Genomic DNA, 19,704 nt, shown 5'->3' with positions numbered 1-19,704 from the left:
AAGACAGTCATTGACACCCTCCACAAGGAGGGTAAGTAACAAAAGGTCATTGCTAAAGAAGCTGGCTGTTCAGAGTGCTGTATCCAAGCATATACATTCTAGTAGTAGAAGGGTACACAAGCAACAGGGATTACCGCAGCCTTGAGAGGATTGTGAAGCAAAAGCCATTCAAAAATGTGGGGGAAGATTTTCAAGGAGTAGACTGTAGCTGGTATCAGTGCTTCAAGAACCACCACGCAGACATATCCAGGACATGGGCTACAACCGTCACATTCCTTGTGTCAACCAACACCTGAACCAGAGACAACGTCAGAAGCATCTTACCTGGGCTAAGGAGAAAAGGACTGGGCTGTTGCTCAGTGGTCCAGAGTCCTGTTTTTGGTGTAAATTTTGCATTTCATATGGAAATCAAGCTTCTGGGGGAAGAGTGGAGTGGCACAGATTCCAAGTTGCATTAGGGCCTGTGTGAAGTTTCCAGTCAGGGATAATTTTGGGAGCCATGTCATCTGCTAGTGTTTATCCACTGTGTTTTATCAATTCCAAAGTCAGCACAGCTCTCTACCAGGAAATTCTAGAGTACTTCAGGCTTCCCTCTGCTGACCAGCTTTATGGAGATGCTGATTTAATTTTCCAGCAGGACTTGGAAACTGCCTACACTGCCAAAAATACCAATACCTGGTTTAATATTAATCGTATCACTGTGCTATATTGGCCAAAAAAACTTTCCTGACCAAAACCTGAGTATCTGTGGGGTATTGTCAATGGGTAGATGAGACACCAGACTCAACAATGCAGGTGAGCTGAAGGCTGCTATCCAAGTGACCGGAGCTTCCAGAACACCTCAAAACTGTCACAGGCTAATTGCCAGCATGCCACACCTCATTGATGCAGTAATTTATGCAAAAGGAGCCCCGACCAAGTATTGAGTGCATACTATACTGTACATCGTCATACTTCAGTAAACCAACATTTCTGTATTAAAAATCCTGGAGGAATCGATGGAGAAAAAGAATTTCAAGACATGGCATAATTATTGCATATCTCTTGTGCTGATTGAGATGTATACAGGTGCATCTCATAAAATTAGAATATCAAAAAGTTATTTCAGTAATTTAATTCAAAAAGTGAAACTCAAATATTTATGCGTTTACATCCAGTGATATTTCAAGCATTTTTCTTTTAATTTTGGTAATTATTACAGCTAATGAAAACCCAAAATTCAACTTCTCAGAAAATATGGAATTACATAAAACAAATAAAAATATTTTTTTAATAACAGAAATGATGGCTTACTGAAAAGTATGTCCATGTACAGTACTCTATACTAGAGCTGCACAATCTTAAAATTGCATGGCCTCAATTATTACAGAGCTGTTCTCTGCTCACTTCAGCTGTCCAAAAAAAAGAGCCTCTGGCAAATGGTTATCAACATTAAGACCCCGTTCACACTGGGGCGATCTGACTTGCCGGGGCGACCTCACAGGTCGCGGCGTGCAGCTCGCACCACGACCTCGGAGCGGCCGGCACGGACTTCATAACATTGAAGTCAATGCAGGTCGCTCCAGGTCGCCCCAAAGAAGCTCCGGACCCTTTTTCTAAGTCGGAGCAACTTGTGTCGCTCTTATTAGAACAGGTCCACAGCTTCTCTATGGCAGGAGACCAGGTCGCCTGACAGGTCACCCCAGTGTGAACGGGGTCTAAGGCTGTGGATAACTTTAAACACAATGTTTTACAATGTATCTTTTCACTCAATTCTTTAAATCAAAGGAATGAACTGTAAGTGAGGACAGTTTACCAATTATGGCCCGTACACACGTACCGGTTGTCGGCCGTAAATATTCGGCCAACGTCCGATCGGCCGATTGTCGGCTTGTTAGTATGATGCTTCCGACTGCAACTTTTCAGCCGAACAAAATCTGGTGTGCAGGCTATAAAATTTTTGTAGGCCAAAAAAGAACGGCCGATTGTTCGTCAGTCAGTACAGATTTCGGCTGACAAAAAGCAGATGAGCAAGACTGGGCATGCTCAGAGAAGAAAAAACACACGGAAAGTAAACCAGAACATGACATCACTTCTGAAGTTGGTTATTGGCTGACACAATTTGTGTGAGGTCTAGAGCACTTTTCAACCAACACGACCGCACTGGACAAAAGACGGCCGATCGTTCGGCCAACAATCGGTACGTGTGTACGGGCCATTAGTGCCGGTTCACACTGAAGCGGCACGACTTCGGGGGCGACCTGTGAAGTCGCGTGCACCGCGACTTGCATGGACTTAATAAAATGTCTGCAAGTCGCTCCAGGTCGCCCGAAGTAGTACAGGAACCTTTTTTCTAAGTCGGGGCGACTTGTGTCGCTCCCATTAGAACCGTTCCTGTATTAGACCGCGACGGTGCGCGACTTGTCAGGCTGACCAAGTCGTCTGACAGTCATACTAGTGTGAACCGGCACTTAAAGACTCAGCCTTTTTCTGACACTTCTTGGTTGCAAAGTTAAAAATATGTATTTTGTGCTAGAAAATAACTTGGAACCTCCAAACATATTTTATATATGTATGTGTATATAGTGTGTGTGTGTGTGTGTGTGTGTGTGTGTGTGTGTGTGATTTTTTTTTTTTCAGAGACCTTGGGGAATAAAATGGCGATTGGTGCAATCTTTTATATCCCACTGTATTCGCGCAGACGTCTTTCAAACACATTTTTTTTTTTGGGAAAAATACACTTAAATTAAAAAAAAAAACAGTAAAGTTAGCCCAATTTTTTTTTTTTATATAATGTACAAGGTATTACACAGAGAATCGATCTTTATTCGAAGGAAAACATTTTTTTTTTTTTTTTTTTCAAGAATCGTGCAGCTTTACACTATACCAATACTTCGGCTCCTTTTGCATGAATTACTGCATCAATGCGGCATGGCATGAGGGTGCTCAGCCTGTGGCACTGCTAAGGTGTTATGGAAGCCCAGGTTGCTTTAAAAGTGGCTTTCAGCTCATCTGATTTTTGGGTCTGGTGTCTTCTCATCTTCCTCTTGACAATAACCCACAGATTCTCTATGGGGTTTAAAGTGATTGTAAAGTCTTGTTTTCTTTATTGTACATCACAGGACACAGAGCTGTATTCATTACCATATGGGTTATACACCACCTATAGGTGCATGGACACTGGCAACCAATCAGACAGTCCCCTGATATAACCCCTCCCACACAGAAAGTATCACTGTTTTTTTCACCAGCGTCTTAATGGTGATACCTTCACGTGCCTTTTTTTCATGCCCATCAAAGGTTTTTAGGCTTTACAGTAGAAAACCGTAATTTTCAGTTTGTGGCCCTGCCCTTGGGGTTGTCCACAGCTCCAAGAGTGTTCACAAAGATCCTAGCTCCAGTATTGGCCGCTCTTGGGTCTTAAGGGATCAGTTATAGATCTAGACAATCTATTACTAATGCATCAATCGGCTTCGACTCTAAGCCGGAATGTTTTCCAGATCGCTCAGTTTTTAGAACGTCTGGGCAGGATTCTGAACTTGGCAAAGTCAGCATTACAGCCAGTCCAGCATCTGGAATATCTGGGTTTCCTTGTGGACACAATGCAGGCAACGATTCTTGCCATCAAGAAAGGTCACAGACCTGAAGTATCTAGTTAGATCCGTAAGAAGGCAAAGGTATCCTTCGTTACGTCTTTGCATGAGGTATTAGGGAAGATAGTGCCCTCATTCAGAGCAGTTCCCTATGCTCAATTCCATGCCTGACCTTTACAGAACAACATTCTGTCACCATGGACCAGAAAGGTCCAGTCCCTAGACTGCTGCATGTCTCTGGAACCAAGAGCACATAAGAGTCTAGGTTGGTGGTTGATGACCAGAAAGTTGAAGAAAGGAAATTCCGTTCTTTAGTAGTCTGGAAAGTAGTGACTACAGATGCAAGTCTCTATGGCTGGGGAGCATTTCTGGAGGAAGCCACTGTCCAGGGAAAGTAGTCAGGGGTAGAAAAGTCTTCCCATCAATTTCTTGGAAATCCGCGCAGTTTGTCAGACTTTAAAGTACTGGACGCCCAAACTTCGGGGTTACCTTGTCAGGGTAGAATCCGACAATGCCACAGCTGTGGCTTATATCATCCATGAGGGAGGCACCAAAAATCAGACCAGAACGAGAGCCGCACCGCTCCCCTATCATTTGATGGTGGGTGGGCAGGAAGTGGATAATGCAGGAAACACATTAAGGGGAAAAATACTTTGCATTTAGCACCTCGGGTGTTTCTTTTTTGTGAAAAAAAAGTTTTTTTTTTTTTTTTTTTTTTTTTTTTTTTTTTTTTAATAAACATGCACACTTATACCATATAACATAAATTGGCCACTCATATGGGTCGTTGGTGGTGGGGGTCACAGCATGTAGATGGTAAAAGATGCTGGGAGGCTCATAGTGTAGTATTCAATATAAATGTTTATTAAGATAAAGTAGTCACATTTGAGAAATACAAATGCCGGCTTGGATGCGTGGACACTCCTTTCCGGCTTGCGTACCAACAACCCGATGTGACGAAAGGACGTACCTCAGGACCCGACGCGCTTCGTCAGCATGTCGTCTGACATCATCTGGGACCATGGTCGTTGGAACGCAAGCCGGAACGGTGTGTCCACACATCCAAGCCGGCATCTGTATTTCTCAAATGTAAGTGACTACTTTTATCTTAATAAACATTTATATTGAATACTATACACACTATGAGCCTCCCTGCATCTTTTACCATCTACATGCTGTGACCTCCACCACCAACGATCCATATGAGTGGCCAATAGGAGAATCGCCCCCACCGCGCTCTCTACAAAGGGACAGAGCGGAACCCCCCCCCCCCCCCCCCCAGAATTATCCCCACTTCAGAGGAAGACCACCGATGTACCATACCAGATAGAGGGATTGCTAAGATTATCCACAGAAACCACTTAACACTAGACCCCAAGGGGTCATCTGGTAAGTGGGCTGTATTTACGGTGAAGGATTTTTTCCACTCTAGATTCCCCACTGGAGTCTTCCTTTAAGCACAATCAGCACCTTAAGGAATATTGGCACTTTAAAATCACTATTGGACTTTATATAGTTTAATGAAATTTTGCACAAAGTATTTTTGTTATACAAAGTATCTAAACATTGCGCATTAATGTTTACACCCACGTTACGCACAGTTACTTTAAATATTTTACTGAAGCATAATTTTTTTTTTTTTTATATAGATCGTATATGTCTGTGCACAGTTACTTTATCGATTTAAGCACAATTGGTGTTATTCATTAATTTATTGTAATTTATGTGAATTTTATACTTATTCATTTAAATAGAAGGTGACTTTAACACATTTATGAGCGCGGTCCTATTTTGCTCTTAAAATATGTTGTCTAGACCAGCAGCCTATAGGTATTATGTATTTTTTTATTCATAATTTAGATTTCCTCACTTTTGTCACCAGAGATCTTGGGTAGATCCTGGGCGCAACTACCTGAGTGATGAATCATCACTCATTTTTTCCCTCATTTTAGATAGATTGGTTATAACCCCAATCTGATTATTTTTTTTTTTTTTTTTTTTCCCCACCATCTGTATCCCATTGGGGAGATTTTTCTTCACTTCCTGTCTCATAGCCAAATGGGAAGTGATAGGAAATCGCTGCAAATTTGGGGAAATCCTTGGGGCCCCCAGGTCATTGGATGATTTCCCCTCTATTCCTTTTTTGTGGACAACCCAAAATTTGGATTTTCTTTTACTTTCACCTTCAATGATAATGGTAAACAGGAGAAATCTCCCTAATAGGGGCACAGACAGCAAATTAGAACTGACAGGTGTTCTAAACACATTTGACATTTTACTGGAAAGTATTATCACCAGTGTAAATGTTCACATACTTGTACGTGTGAAATACAGCCTTGGATAATGACAATAATTTGATCAAGCTTTATTCGGAAAAAAGTAAATGGTCCAAACATGGTTTAGTGTAGTTAAAAAGTTGTTTGAAAGGTTCATCAGTCCACGATTTCATGAAATGCTTGTTTTACTGTGTGTTCCCTTTTACAAAGTACATTATACAGGATTTAATTAGCTCTGACCATTTACGCAGCTCTTTACAACTTAAGGGTAGTGCAGTGAGTTAGTGTGTGGAGGCAGTGGAGAACGTTAAAGGTAGAGAAGAGTTGATGGGTACTTGGATGATAATGTGTTTATTAATGAGCATGATAAAATGGGTCTGTTTGGCAGTGAGGAGGCAGAAATCGTATTTTAGGAGGGAAAATTTATATTGGTTGTAGTCCTCCTGGGACTTAGTCTTACAGCACATACTTATAAGGGCGCTGCTTCCTTTTCTGAGACTTCTGGTGTCATCTGTTTGCCAGGGCTGTAGTGGTTGAGGTCTTATTCTGTGTGTAGTGAGGGAGGTGAGCTTGTCTAGGGAGGATGACAGTGATCTATTGTAGACGAACTTGGCTAGGTTGTGGCAGGACGGTGAGATTTTGTCATAAAGGTGGTGAGTAGTAGACCAGAGAAGGGTTGAGGTGGCGAAGGTTTATACGGGTGACCGTTGGGCGGTTGGAGGGAGAGGAGATGGAAGACTGAGAGAGCGAAACGATTAAGGTGGTGATCAGGGAGTGGGAGAGGATTGTTGGGAGTGGCTAAATTAAAATGTTATAGTGTAGGTATTCGATATGAATAGTTAAAATGCACATAAAGCAGCTAAGTCCACCAGCTCTTGAAGCCGAGTAGATTGTCTTGAGATGGGGAATTTGTCTAGAAAATGCAGGAGAAATTTAGTGTCCAAGTGTGTTTGATTTGTGGTGTGTTTTTTTGTTTTTTAACATACTGTAATATATTTATATTTCTTAAAGAAAGCAACAAAGAAAACGGATAAGCCTAATGTAGAAGAGAAAACTGAAGAGAAACCTGAACAAGATGTAACAGAACTCAGTAATGAAGCTCTAAAAGAGGAACTATTGAAATATGGAATAACACACGGTCCTATTGTGGGTATGGTTTACCAGTTTCATTTGACGTTTTTCCGTGGTAGCTTTACTCTGTTTAAAATATTATTGTATTGCTTCTTTATTACTGAATATTGCTTTTAAGTTGGTTATGGAGTGCTGCCATTGAGTTACTAAAATCGTTACTCTTTATGACTTGCTAGTATTTGTTTTTATTAAAGCTAAAGTTTTAGCCATAAAAAAAAAAAACCAAAACATTCTTTATAGCTTTAGGGCTCTTTCACATGTCTTTTGTCCGCTGCAGGACTTTTTTTTTTTTTTTCACGGAGCGGATGACTGACATTTGTGTCATCCACTCCGTATGCCCACATATCATCCCATCCGTTTGCGGATGATTTGCGGACATAATGTAAGTCTATGGCATTGCGGATGACACCGCTGACATCTGATTTTCCTTCCTTTCCGTTTTTTGAACGGATGAAAAAATAGGGTTCTGTTCCATTCCAAAAAACGGAACAGAACTGAAAGGAAGAAAATCGGATGTCAGCGGATGGTATTCCGCTGACATCCGCAGTGCCATTGACTTACATTATGTCCGCAAATCATCTGCAAAAAAAATAGGATGATTTGCGGACAAGCGGAGCGGCCGTGTGAAAGAGCCCTAAGTGAGCTAATTTGCTGTAATTCTGTCCCATGTCATGCAGGCAGCTGGATCCTGTAGAAATGATCGCTGCAGGGGTTCCTCATCTTGCAGCACTGCAGGGGTTAATAGCAGTGTTAATTTTGGTGGCAAATTTCAATGTAGTTTTAGTCAGTCTTTTGGCTAAAATTCTATTTTAGTTTGTCCTATTTTAGTCAAGAATAAAATCTCCAGTACATTTTAGTCAACTAAAATCAAATGGGTTTAGTTAAATTTGTGATGCATTATTTAAAGTTTTTTACTAAACCCAGAACGTGCATTCACTATCTCTCGTCTCCCACAGTACACAGAACATGGAAATGCAAATATTTTAGTAAATATAAATGGATTAAATACCTTTTTTCTTTCATTCATTGACGGACACAGCTCCTGTCATTCTTGACCATTGGGTTAAACTGCCCCCTACAGTAGTAGGACACTAGGCAGAAAAAAAACTTTTAGCTACACCCATGGGCAGTCCCAGGGGGTATACTCCCTCCTCCCTTTTTATAGTTACTCAGTTTTTTTCTGCCTAGTCAGGAGTAAGGACCTAGTTGGTGGACCCTCCTAATTTCCAGATTAAACAAGGCAACCATGAATCCAGTGGAAGAGTTCCTGGCCTTTAAGGATCCAGTTGACCAGAAGGCGGAGGCTGTGGCCAGCATTATGTACATCTTAGCTGGTTCGGCAATGAGGTCGGTATTTACCATTGCCCTAGTGTCGCAAACTTTGAACGAGTGGGCTAAGCTCCTATGCCATGACCTTCTTTCTCGGTTCATAAGTTTTTTTCGTCCCTCAGGGTGGACTGATAAGGACTTAAAGGCTTTCAGGGCCTCCTCTGGCTGATCCAAACTAACCTGGGCTGGCAAGCGGGCTTCTCTAGTCCAGTGACCAGGCTTCTTCTGCATTAGGGTGCGCCCTCACCCGTATCGGGGGTGGTGGGACGTCTTCGCTGGTTTCTGGACCCGTGGACCTCCCTGGTACAAGACAAGTGGGTCTACGAAGTCATCGGTCCGTTTACAAGATACGTGTATGGTGTGAAAAATCGGCGCTAATTCAAATCATAAATAAATGTGATACACTCTGTGACAATAACGATGTCCACCACTGTGGATAGTGCTCTATATGATAAAACCTGATGCAAAAATGTCGAAGTAAAATCAATCCTCAATGTATAACTGTAAAAGCGAGCCTATACACAAAAGATCTTCAGTGGATGACTCTGAAAAGACTGTGCATAAATAAAGTCCTCAAAAAAAAAAAAAAAAATATATATATATATATATATATATATATATATATATATATATATATATATATATAATATAATGCAATCACAAAATCAATGCAATAGATGAAAAAGGGTGATGATCAATATAATCGTTGATGACCGATATGTGATGAAAAAATTCCTAAAAATATTTCATAAAACAATTCATAAAAAAAGTTGTGTATAAAAATATAAGTGTCTGAGAAAATCCCACAGTGTCCAGACACTTATATTTTATACACAACTTTTTTTATGAATTGTTTTATGAAATATTTTTAGGAATTTTTTCATCACATATCGGTCATCAACGATTATATTGATCATCACCCTTTTTCATCTATTGCATTGATTTTGTGATTGCATTATATATATATTTTTTTTGAGGACTTTATTTATGCACAGTCTTTTCAGAGTCATCCACTGAAGATCTTTTGTGTATAGGCTCGCTTTTACAGTTATACATTGAGGATTGATTTTACTTCGACATTTTTGCATCAGGTTTTATCATATAGAGCACTATCCACAGTGGTGGACATCGTTATTGTCACAGAGTGTATCACATTTATTTATGATTTGAATTAGCGCCGATTTTTCACACCATACACGTACCAATTCACGGTGGGGACACCGATTTAGATTGGCAGCTTTTTCTACATTTTTTTATTTTTTTTTTTTATTTATTTGATATTTTGGAATTGATTTACTCCTATCAAACCCCTCTGGGTAGCGCATTGATCCTCTTATTTATTTACCGTTTTACAAGATAGTTTTGCTCTTGTCCCCTGGCAAGGTTTTTTCTTTCCAACCCGTACCTGTCCACAGACCACTTCCAGGGCCAGTTTGGGGTGGTACAAGACATGTTCCTTCAAGGGGTAATTGTTCCAGCTCTGACTTTGGAACATTTTCAGGGTTTTTTTTTACTCAAAGTCCCCAGGAAGTAAGGCAAAGTGCTTCCAATCCTGGACCTCAAAGCGCTAACCTGCTTTGTGTGGGTACAGAAGTTCAGAATGGAGTCCATAAGCACGGTGGTGGCATCCCTGTGTCAGGGAGATATCCTCACCTCCATAGATATCAAGGATGCATATCTTCACATTCCAATATGTGCCAGTCACCAGCGTTTTTCTCTGCTTTGCCATAGGAGCATTATCAGTTTGTGGCATTACTGTTTGGTCTCGCCTTCACTCCTCAGGTCTTCACAAAAGTGTTTGCTCTGGTGCTAGCCTTGCTGCGCTAACTGGGGATTGCAGTACTGGGCTACTTGGACGTTCTTCTTCTGCGAGCGGAGTCTCCCTCTGCTCTGGTGGAGAACCTGGAGATCACAATACAAACTCAGGAATTTAGCTGGATTCTGAATTTTTAGAAGTCTGCCCTGGTTCCGTTCACGAAGCTCGACTATTTGGGCCCGACTCTGGACTCGGCCTTAGCTAGAGTGCTCTTTCCTCTGGACAAACTCCAGAAATTGCAGGCTGCAGTCCGCCTCCTGCTATCCAAGAAATGGTCATCCCTCCGGACTTGCATGCGGTTGCTGGGCCTGATGGCATCTACCTTCGCTGCAATTCCGTTTTGCACAGTTCCATACAAGGTCCCTGCAAAGGGAGATTCTGACCAAATGGGAAAAGACTCTGCAGTCTCTGGACAATCGGATCCGGCTGAGTCGGGGAACAAAGGAGTCCCTGATATGGTGGCTTCGCTCTCCGGCGCTTCGGTTGGGAAAATCCTTCCTCCCCTTGTATTGGACAGCGGTCAAATTAATTCTGCTCAGGGGATCTGGATCTGTACAAGAAGTGCCCTGGCGGCTCTGGAGGTAGCCGGCATTCTAAGGTGGGCAAAATGGTTCGTTTCAGCCCTCTCCCCCTGTACACATTCCAGGGGTGGAAAATTGGCAGGCGGATTACTTCAGTCGGCAGGCGTTGGACCAAGGGGAGTGGCCCCTTCATCTGGAGGTGTTTCATCAGCTGTGTCTCCGGTATAGCACCCCCTAGGTGGATGTGAGTTTTGGCTCAACAGAAAGGTGTAGAGGTTTGTGGCTTGGTCAAGGGATCCTCTGGCAGAAGCCCCAGGCGCGCTGGTGGCTCTGTGTAGTCAGTATCTTCGGATCTACGTCTTCCTCCTCCTCAAGCTTCTGCCCAGACTCCTACGCAGGATTGAGGCAGAAGGGATTCCGTTCATCTTAGCTCCCGACAGGCCTCGCCGGGCCTAGTACGCCAATCTAATGTGGCTGGTCGCTGATGTTCCCTGGGAGGATCTGCTGTTCCAAGGACCGATCTTCCATCCTGCTTTACAGTCGCTGGCTTTGATGACTTGGTGGTTGAATAACAGGTGCTGATGGTTAGAGGTTTATCTGAGTCGGTGATTCCTACCCTGTTAAAAGCTAGGAAATCTACTTCCAGGAAGATCTACCATCGTACGTGGAAGACATATATTATGTGGTGTGAGTCTCCTGGGGTTCGTCCTTGCTCCTTCTCGGTAGCTCAGATCTTAACCACTTCCCGTCGCACTGCCTTTTTATGTCGGCAGTGTGGCTCTCCCAGGCAAAATCACCTTAATAGGCGTCATCTGCCTGGGAGTCCACTAGGGGGGCAAAAACTTGCTACTACAAGGGGTGATCCAGTCTCCGAATCGGAACATTTGTTTCATGGCTTTTATTTCAAACATGTTCGCACTTCCTAGGAAGTAAAGTGTGATACGTCCAATCTTGGACCTCCAGTTCTGAACTTTTTTTTTTGTGCGGGTACAGATGTTAATGGAGTCCATTCGTACGGTAGTGGCATCCACATCCCTACCTCAGGGTATCTTCTGGCCTTGATATTAAGAAGGCTTACCGTCATTCCGTTATGTCGGTCATCCGCGCTTCCTCCGCTTGTTGTGGGCAAGAAGCATTGTCAAGAGCCTCAGTCCCTCAGGCTTTCACAAGTGTTGACCCCGTTGTTGCATCTGTGGGAATAGCGGTACTGGATTACCTGGCTGATCTTCTACGAGCAGAGTCTGACAGACATCTGGGAGATTACTGTGCAGACTGTAGGAATTTGGTTGGAAATTTAATTTCCAGTTATTGGTCTTGGTTCCGTCCACCTAGTTGGGACTATCTGGGCCTGTTCTGGTCTCGGCCTCAGCCAGGGTGTTCATCCCATGGGACAAGTTCCAATATCTGTTCACACGAGACCTCTGCAACAGGATTTTGTTTTTTGAAGTGAGAATCCAGTCTCTAGATCTGATCCTGTTGAGCCGGGGTACGAGAAGGAAGGTCCATGCTTCGGTGGCTTCACTCCGGTGCTTTGAAGAGTTATTCTTCCTTCTCCTGTACTTGACGGTGGTCACCATGGATGCCAGCCTGTCTGGGTGGGGTGGCGTGGAGTGTTTTTGACACATCTGGTAAGGATTCAGTTGGACAACACCACGGCTGTGGTATGTTAATCAGCAAGGGGGCACCAAAAGTGCCCTTGCGGCCAGAGAAGTGGCTGGCATTCTAAGGTGGGCAGAATGCTTTGTTCCAGCCCTCTCTGCTATTCACATTACATGGGTGGAAAATTGGCAGGCTGACTACCTTAGTCGGCAGGCGAGTGGTCTCTTCACCCAGAGGTGTTAAACTGTGTCTCCGGTGGAGGACTCCCAATGTGGACCTGTTAGCCTCTTGTCTCAATCGGAAGGTTCAGAGGTTTTTGGCAAGGTCTCGGGATCCTCTGGCCGATGGGTTATTACTTCTGCACCCAGGGGGTCCTGAGTTGGCTGCGTTGTCCTGACGGTCTCCTTACCTGGTGGTTCACAGGGACAAAGTGGTGCTACATCCCTGCCAGTCATTCCTTCCTAAGGTCATCTCTGGTTTCCATTTAAATGAGGACATTGTGTTTCCTTCCTTGTGGCCTAAGCATCCTAGAGAGATTGCCTTACATTTCCCTGCATGTGGTTTGGGCAATCTGTGTACCTGAGTCGATTCAGAAATCTGATTTCCTTTGTTTACCCTTACGGTTAGGTCTCATAAGGGGCAGGCCGCATCTGCTGCGTCCATTTCCAGATAAATCAGGCAGACGGTGGTGCAGGCCTATTCAATCAAGGGTCTGGTTCTTCCTTTCCCTGTTGAGGCACATTCTACAAGGGCGTTTAGTGCCTCCTGGGCCTTCCATCATCAGGCGTCCGTGGTCCAGGTTTGCAAGGCCGTTGTCTGTACACACATTCACAAAGTTTTACAAGGTGGATATACTCGCATCTGCAGGTGCTGCTTTTGGCCACAAAGTTTTGCAGGCTGCTGTTTCAGAGGCTCCTGCCTCTTGAGGGTCTATTTTTCTTTGGTAGGTGAGCTCCTGTTGTTTGTGGTTTATCTGGCTGGCTACGTTTTTAGCCCTTTTGGGAATATGTTTTTTTCCACCCCTCACATTCCAAGGGTCAAAGAAGATATGGAGCTGTGTCCATACGAAAGGGAGAACTTGATTGTTGGCTTAGTGTAAAAAAATTTTCTCTGATGTTCAATAATGGACACAGCACCCACCCCTCTGAGTTGAAATATGTATTCTTCTGACACTGCTTCTTACAAAACTAAAGTCCTATAGCAGGAAGTGGGACTGCCCTATGGGCGTAGTCTATTCCCCCCCCCCCCCCCCCGCCTAGTGCAGAGCAGCATAACCCAAGGGTCAAAGATATGGAGCTGTGTCCGTCAATGAACATCAGAGCAAAGGATTTTTTACAAAAATCCAGTTTTTATTTTTTTTTTTTTTTCCTAGAAAATTACTTCAAACATTTTTTTTTTTTTAAGCAGAGGCCCTAGAGAATAAAATGGAGATCGTTGCAATACTTTGTCACAACGTATTTGCGCAGCGGTCTTATAAATGCAATTTGAAAATACTTTTTTATAAAAAAAAAAAAAAAAAAAAAACAGTAAAGTTAGCCCAATTTGTTTCCATAGTGTGAAAGATAATGTTACGCCGAGTAAATAGATACCAAACATGTCATGCTTCAAAATAACGCACGCTTGTGGAATGGCGACAAACATTGGTACTTAAAACACTCCATAGGCGAGGCTTTAAAAATGTCTACAGGTTACCAGTTTAGAGTTAGAGGGGGGAGGTCTAGGGCTAAAATTATTGCTCACTCTTAACTATCGCGGCGATACCTCACATGTGTGGTTTGAACACAGAGTACATATGTGGGCTCGGCTTGCGTATGCGTTCGCTTCTCAGAGAGCTCCGAGGTACGGGGCGCTTTTACATTTTTATTTTTTTCTTATTTATTTTACCCTTTTTATTTTTACATGGTCCCCTTTTTTTTTTTTTTTTATCACTTTTTTTCCTATTACAAAGAATGTAAACATCCTTAGAACCTTAATAGACATAAGCAAGACCGGTCCTCTTTAATGTGCGATCTGGGCCTGGGTCAAAAAGACCTCAGATCTCACATCTACACCTAAAAGAAAAAAAATGGGCCCTTCAAGGCCGTTGGGCAGAAGCGATTGTATGACGTCGCTCTGGTCCTCCAAGGCCATAGTCGAGTGGGGTCCATCTTGCCCTCCCTTCCTGCCTGGGCTATCTGCTGCAATAACACGGGTATTTAACGTCAAAAGTACCGACGTAAAACTGCAGTGGGCGTAACTGTAAACTCTATTGGTTGTAATGTGATTGCACATATTCCCTGACTATATTACCAACCTTAATCACTTCCATACTGGGCCTGTTCTAGCATTCCCCTCCTACTTGTAAAAATCTTAATTTCTCGATCGTAAAATCCTAATTCTTTTGCAGAGACCCTAGGGAATGAAATGGCGGTCATTGCAACTTTTTATGCCACATGGTATTTGCGCAGAAATGTTTTCACGTAAATAACTTTCATGAATAAAAAAAAAAAACACTAAAGTTAGCACAATTTGTTTGTATAATGTGAAAGATGAAGTTACGCCAAGTAAATAGATATATCTAACATGTCACGCTTTAAAATTGCGCGTGGAATGGCACCAAACTTTGGGAGGGGGTGAGGCGTTCCGTCCTGCTGCCTGTAAAAACAATCAATTGGCTGAACAGCGGCTATGATTGTGTTTTTATGGTGCAGGGAATCACCGGCAGAAACAAATATCTGAATGATGCCTGTAGCTGCAGTCATCATTCAGATATCGCCACTCAAAGTCCAGCACGACATATGGTAGCCTTAAGCAGGCCATACACGATGCGAATTTTGAACGATTTATCGTGCGATAAACGCAAGCGGCACTCGTGTACATCATGCGAGTGCACCATCAATGTGATCCCGAAAATCGTACTTCCAAACACTATTTTTTGTGTCCTTTTAACCACACCTCTACTGGAAACACCCCTACTGTTCTGTGTTTTATTAGGTGAAATCATACATCTCCCCCATTAATGATACGAAATTTGGCCAATTTTCGCAAAAAAAACCCAACATGTTGGATATGTTAATTTTTGCTGTCGTACGAAAATCGCATGTTGCACATACCACGCTAACGATACGAAAAACGTTCAAATTCACTGGCAATTTCGATTTTCGGACGAAATTCACATCGTGTATTGCCTGCTTTAGGCTTAAGTGGTTAAAGGTATATCTGAATGCAATTTTTTATCATTAAAGATGAAAGGGAAAAAAATGAAATTTTGGGTTTTCCCCATTAAAGTAATAGAGGGGAAATCTTCAATTTGGGACACTAGTTTTCGTGATCTGGGAGTCCCCAAGGAATTCCATTAATTTGCAGGGAAGAATCTCCCCCAGTGGGACAAAGATGGCAAAAATAAGCCTTACAGCAGGGGTCTTCAAACTTTGGCCCTCCAGTTGTTCAGGAACTACAATTCTTATGTCTAGTCAGGTCTGTAAATGTCAGAGTTTTACAATACCTCATGGGATGTGTAGTTCTGCAACAGCTGGAGGGCCGTAGTTTGAGGATCCCTGCCTTACAGGGGTTATAACCCTTTCTTGCTCCATCCAATATTAAAGTTTTTTTCTATAGCTCTAGTTAAAATATTTTTAAGAGAACTTTTTTTTTTTTGGCATTTTAGTTGAAAAGTGTAAACATACAAGGAAAATATTTTAGTCAACGTAATTAACACTGGTTTAATAGCTTTGGGTCCTCAGTGAAGCTGCAGTGCATAGACCCTGACTTCCAGGACCCCATCGCTGCTGCCTTTTTAAAAAAAAAAAAAAGTGATCCTCTAGGATCTTGTTTGGCAGCTTGGATATACAGTGTGTCATTGTCTCACCTACTACACTGCAGCCACGTGCATTACACATAAATGCAAAGTGGTTGCAGCACATCCAAATTAACTTGAATAGGTGATGTTTGCCGGAGGTACTGCCTGTTGAATGTCACGTAACCTCTGGTATAAATTTTGATTCAGTGTGCGCTAACCTGGCTGCTGGCCATGTCAATTCGTGGCTTGGCAGTTGAAGCTGTAAAACCGCAGCTTAATTTTTTTTTTTTTTTAAGACTAACCACTCCTTAAGCTCAAAAGGGATTCTTTGTGGTGTTTAACTCGTAGTGTAATGCCCCATACACACGTGCAGATTATCTGCAGACTTTTTCTATGTAGTGCAAGGGCCTGCCGGATTGCATACAAATTGAAAGTGTTTAGGTTTGACCTCATATTATATGGTTTTGGTAAGTCTGCAGACAAGTCTTCAGATAATCTGCACGTGTGTACGGGGCATTAGGGTTGTGCGTTGTTATAGCAACAAATTGTTGTGTTAGCTTGAGGTTTGGTTGTAAAGAACAAGGTTTTTTTACCTGCAGGAAGGTAAAAAAAAACCTATGTGCGGCACACACGTATACAAACACAAACACACACACACACACACACACACACACACACACACACGTACGTAAGTAAAACGTTAATTTAAAAAAAAAAAAAAAAAAAAAAACTTCAATCGCTTTAAGCCCATACGAGTCATGTGACAGCACGTATTTTTCTGGAGATAATTTTACTTAGCAACAGTCTGTAGCCAATATTATTCAAATGCAAGACCAGGTGTTATCCACGGACATTATTTTTTTTTTTTTAGGACATATCTTTTTTTCAAAGAAACTGGGTGTACTTTGTCTCGTTACAAGGCTTTTAAAACTTTTTTTTTTTCTCTCCATTCTAGCCAATACTAGGAAGCTTTATGAAAAAAAGGTGATAAAAGCAAAGGAGCAACAGGTCACATCCATAACTGTAGCAGATACCTCAAACACAGACAGTAACAAGCAAAATGGAAACACTGATCCTGAACAGTACAGTGACAATGAAGGTATGCTTTAGTTTCCTCATCTAAAACAATGTGCTGAATATGGCCTATCCTTATTCTGTCCTATGCCAATCTGTTTACCTTACCAGTTTATACAGGTTTAATTTTGCAACCTGTGTAGACAAGCAGTCTAACTTCCTGTAAGAAGCATTTTTAAATAATTTGCAAGATCGTTCCTTTAAGGGATATATGTTGGGACTTCCTGCTGCCTGGTAGGGTAACACATTTATCCAGGATTACTTACATCCTAGGGAGTTAAAGATTGTAGTGACTTACGAGTTTATGTAGATGGTATGAAATTGGAACAATGGGTGCTTAAGAGGAAATTGACAATGGATATTGAATTTTTTGGATGTACAAAGGAATGACTCAAACTAGTTTCCGGTGGAGCTGATTTTATGGATCATTTGGTCACTCCTTGTGTGCATTTTTGTATGGACGGCTATCTAATCCATGTAGAGATCCTTGGTGTGGACAAGACATTCCTGTTTTACATCCTATGACTTTTGCCTTAACGGTTATTAGGCCTTCCATGACTGTAGCCTGAAACACCTTATATTCTATATTCAGGCTGGATGCATGTTAAACCATATAAGACTCATTTGCTGGTGAAGTCTGATTGGTCTTTGTTGCATAGCAGATGAGATTGCAATTGATCAGTGCTCAATAAATCAGTTTCAAAGATCTGTATAGGGTGTTTACTGTCATGTTAGATCATTAATTCCTTTCTCATTGGGTATTAAGGAATCTTTAAAAATAGTAACCGCTTTGTCCTTGGGAATGAGTAGTTCATACATTTTGTCATGCAGCAGGGGTTTTGGGAAACGCCAACAGCACAGTTGTTTTCTTCAATCTAAGGCAGGCCATACATTATTCAATACTTTTCTTTTTTTCAAATGTGAGTTGAAGGAAAGAAACTTTGCTCAACTTCCCAGTAAACAGTCAACGTTGATGGGACAATCCCTTTCGCAGCACTATTGTGTTCTGTCTGTGGAGATCATGGGGAGCCTTCTCCAGCGACAGAATACAATGTTCGCTGCTGGCTGCTATAGCTGCCAGCAATGTTCAAATGGAGAAAAAAGACATGCTGGGTGTACTGAAGTCCATCAATGGATCAACTTCAGTACAGCCTGCCCATAGACAGGTTGAGAATCAGCTGGTTCCTGCTGAACCAGACGCATTTCAGTCAGTCTATTGCTGGCTTAAGGGGACAGATCTGCTTTATCTGGGGGCTTTAATTTCTTCAAGCCTCCTTGGTAATAGACTGCTGTCCCGAGATTGAAGTGTGGCTGAAGTACCCCCACGCGTTTCGTCATAAATGTCCACGGGTTGATCAGAGCGGACAAAACGCGTAGGTCTGCAGCGGCTACATCATCACGCTCTACTCGCTCCGATTGGCTGAATGCACCTGTGAGCTGGAAGTTTGAAACGGAGCCCGCAGGAACACCGTTCGTCTACAGTTATAATTATCTGAATTGCCTGCTTACCACTGGGAATCTGTAAGTGCATTACTTACGTTTTTAATTTAAGAGATCTGATGTTTTTTAATGCACTATGGAATAGGGCTGGGCGATAAAACGATACCGATAGGTATCGCGATAGTCCCGTGCTCGATAGCAATAAGAAAACTTGAACGATAAATCAAAGTCCGCTCCGACGGGTTTAAACTTTTAAAAATGGCGCCACCCGGCGCCAACATGTCATTGCGCACGCGCCGCCGCCACTCGGGAGAGGCCGGGAATAGCCAAAAATTACACGAGCGGTGGCGGCGCGTGCGCAATGACGTATCGGCGCCGGGCGGCGCCATTTTTAAAATGAAGGCGCCTCTGGAACAGGTAAGTGAAACAGCTTCACTACCTGCCGTTATGCAGGGCTGCGGGCACACTACAAGGGATGCAGTGCTGCGGGCATAGTCTACCTGTACCATGCCCACAGCACTGCATCTCCTGTAGTATGCCCACAACCCCGCATCCTCTTGTACCATGCCAGTCACCCTGCATTCTCCTGCACCATGCCAGTCACCCTGCATTCTCACCCTAGGGTCCTTATTTTAAATGGGTAATAAAAAATATCAATATATATCGATATCGACCGATATGAAACACTGATATCGTGATACAGTTTTCAGCCATATCGCCCAGCCCTACTATGGAAGCTGTTTTTGTTTTTATCCCATTGGTAACTGTTATATGCCTGCTGTAAGTGACATCCTTTCTAAAGGAAAATCTACTATCAAAGCTCATTTGACCACTTATAATACGGTGGTCCAGGTTGTCTGGTAAGCGCAATTTGACTTATCACCTTGGGTGTGAAGTGGCGGAATTTGAGTCACCCCCTTACCTTTTACCTATACCCATCTCTCTCCAATGGTGATTCGGTTTCTGTCTTTTAAGTTGGGTGGTGTGATTTTTAGAAATTTCCTATCCTATTGTGTTTTTTATTTCAATTATTCACATTGAGCGCTGCACTTCTGTATTTATATTTTGAGATTGGCTGATTTCTCCTAGTGCTGGCACCTGTTGCTTGCTCTCGTGCTGGCACCTGTTGCTTGCTCTCTAGCACAGTGTTTTCCTTTTTCTTTTTTGT

General features: G+C 42.5%; 1 protein-coding gene across 1 annotated transcript in view; it reads left to right on the top strand.

The window, feature by feature from the left end:
* TMPO (thymopoietin) overlaps positions 1–19,704 on the top strand; it is a 56,428-nt gene that overhangs the window by 15,069 nt on the left and 21,655 nt on the right. Inside the window, exons 2-3 of the mRNA XM_082252688.1 lie at positions 6,860–6,998; positions 16,978–17,121. Of these exons, the coding sequence (XP_082108814.1) occupies positions 6,860–6,998; positions 16,978–17,121 (283 nt within the window). The remainder of the gene's footprint in view (positions 1–6,859; positions 6,999–16,977; positions 17,122–19,704) is intronic.

Source organism: Pelophylax lessonae (genome assembly GCF_965119305.1).
Source record: "Pelophylax lessonae genome assembly, chromosome: 4".
In the NCBI taxonomy this organism is placed as follows: domain Eukaryota; kingdom Metazoa; phylum Chordata; class Amphibia; order Anura; family Ranidae; genus Pelophylax; species Pelophylax lessonae.
This window is presented reverse-complemented; position numbering and strand designations above follow the sequence as displayed.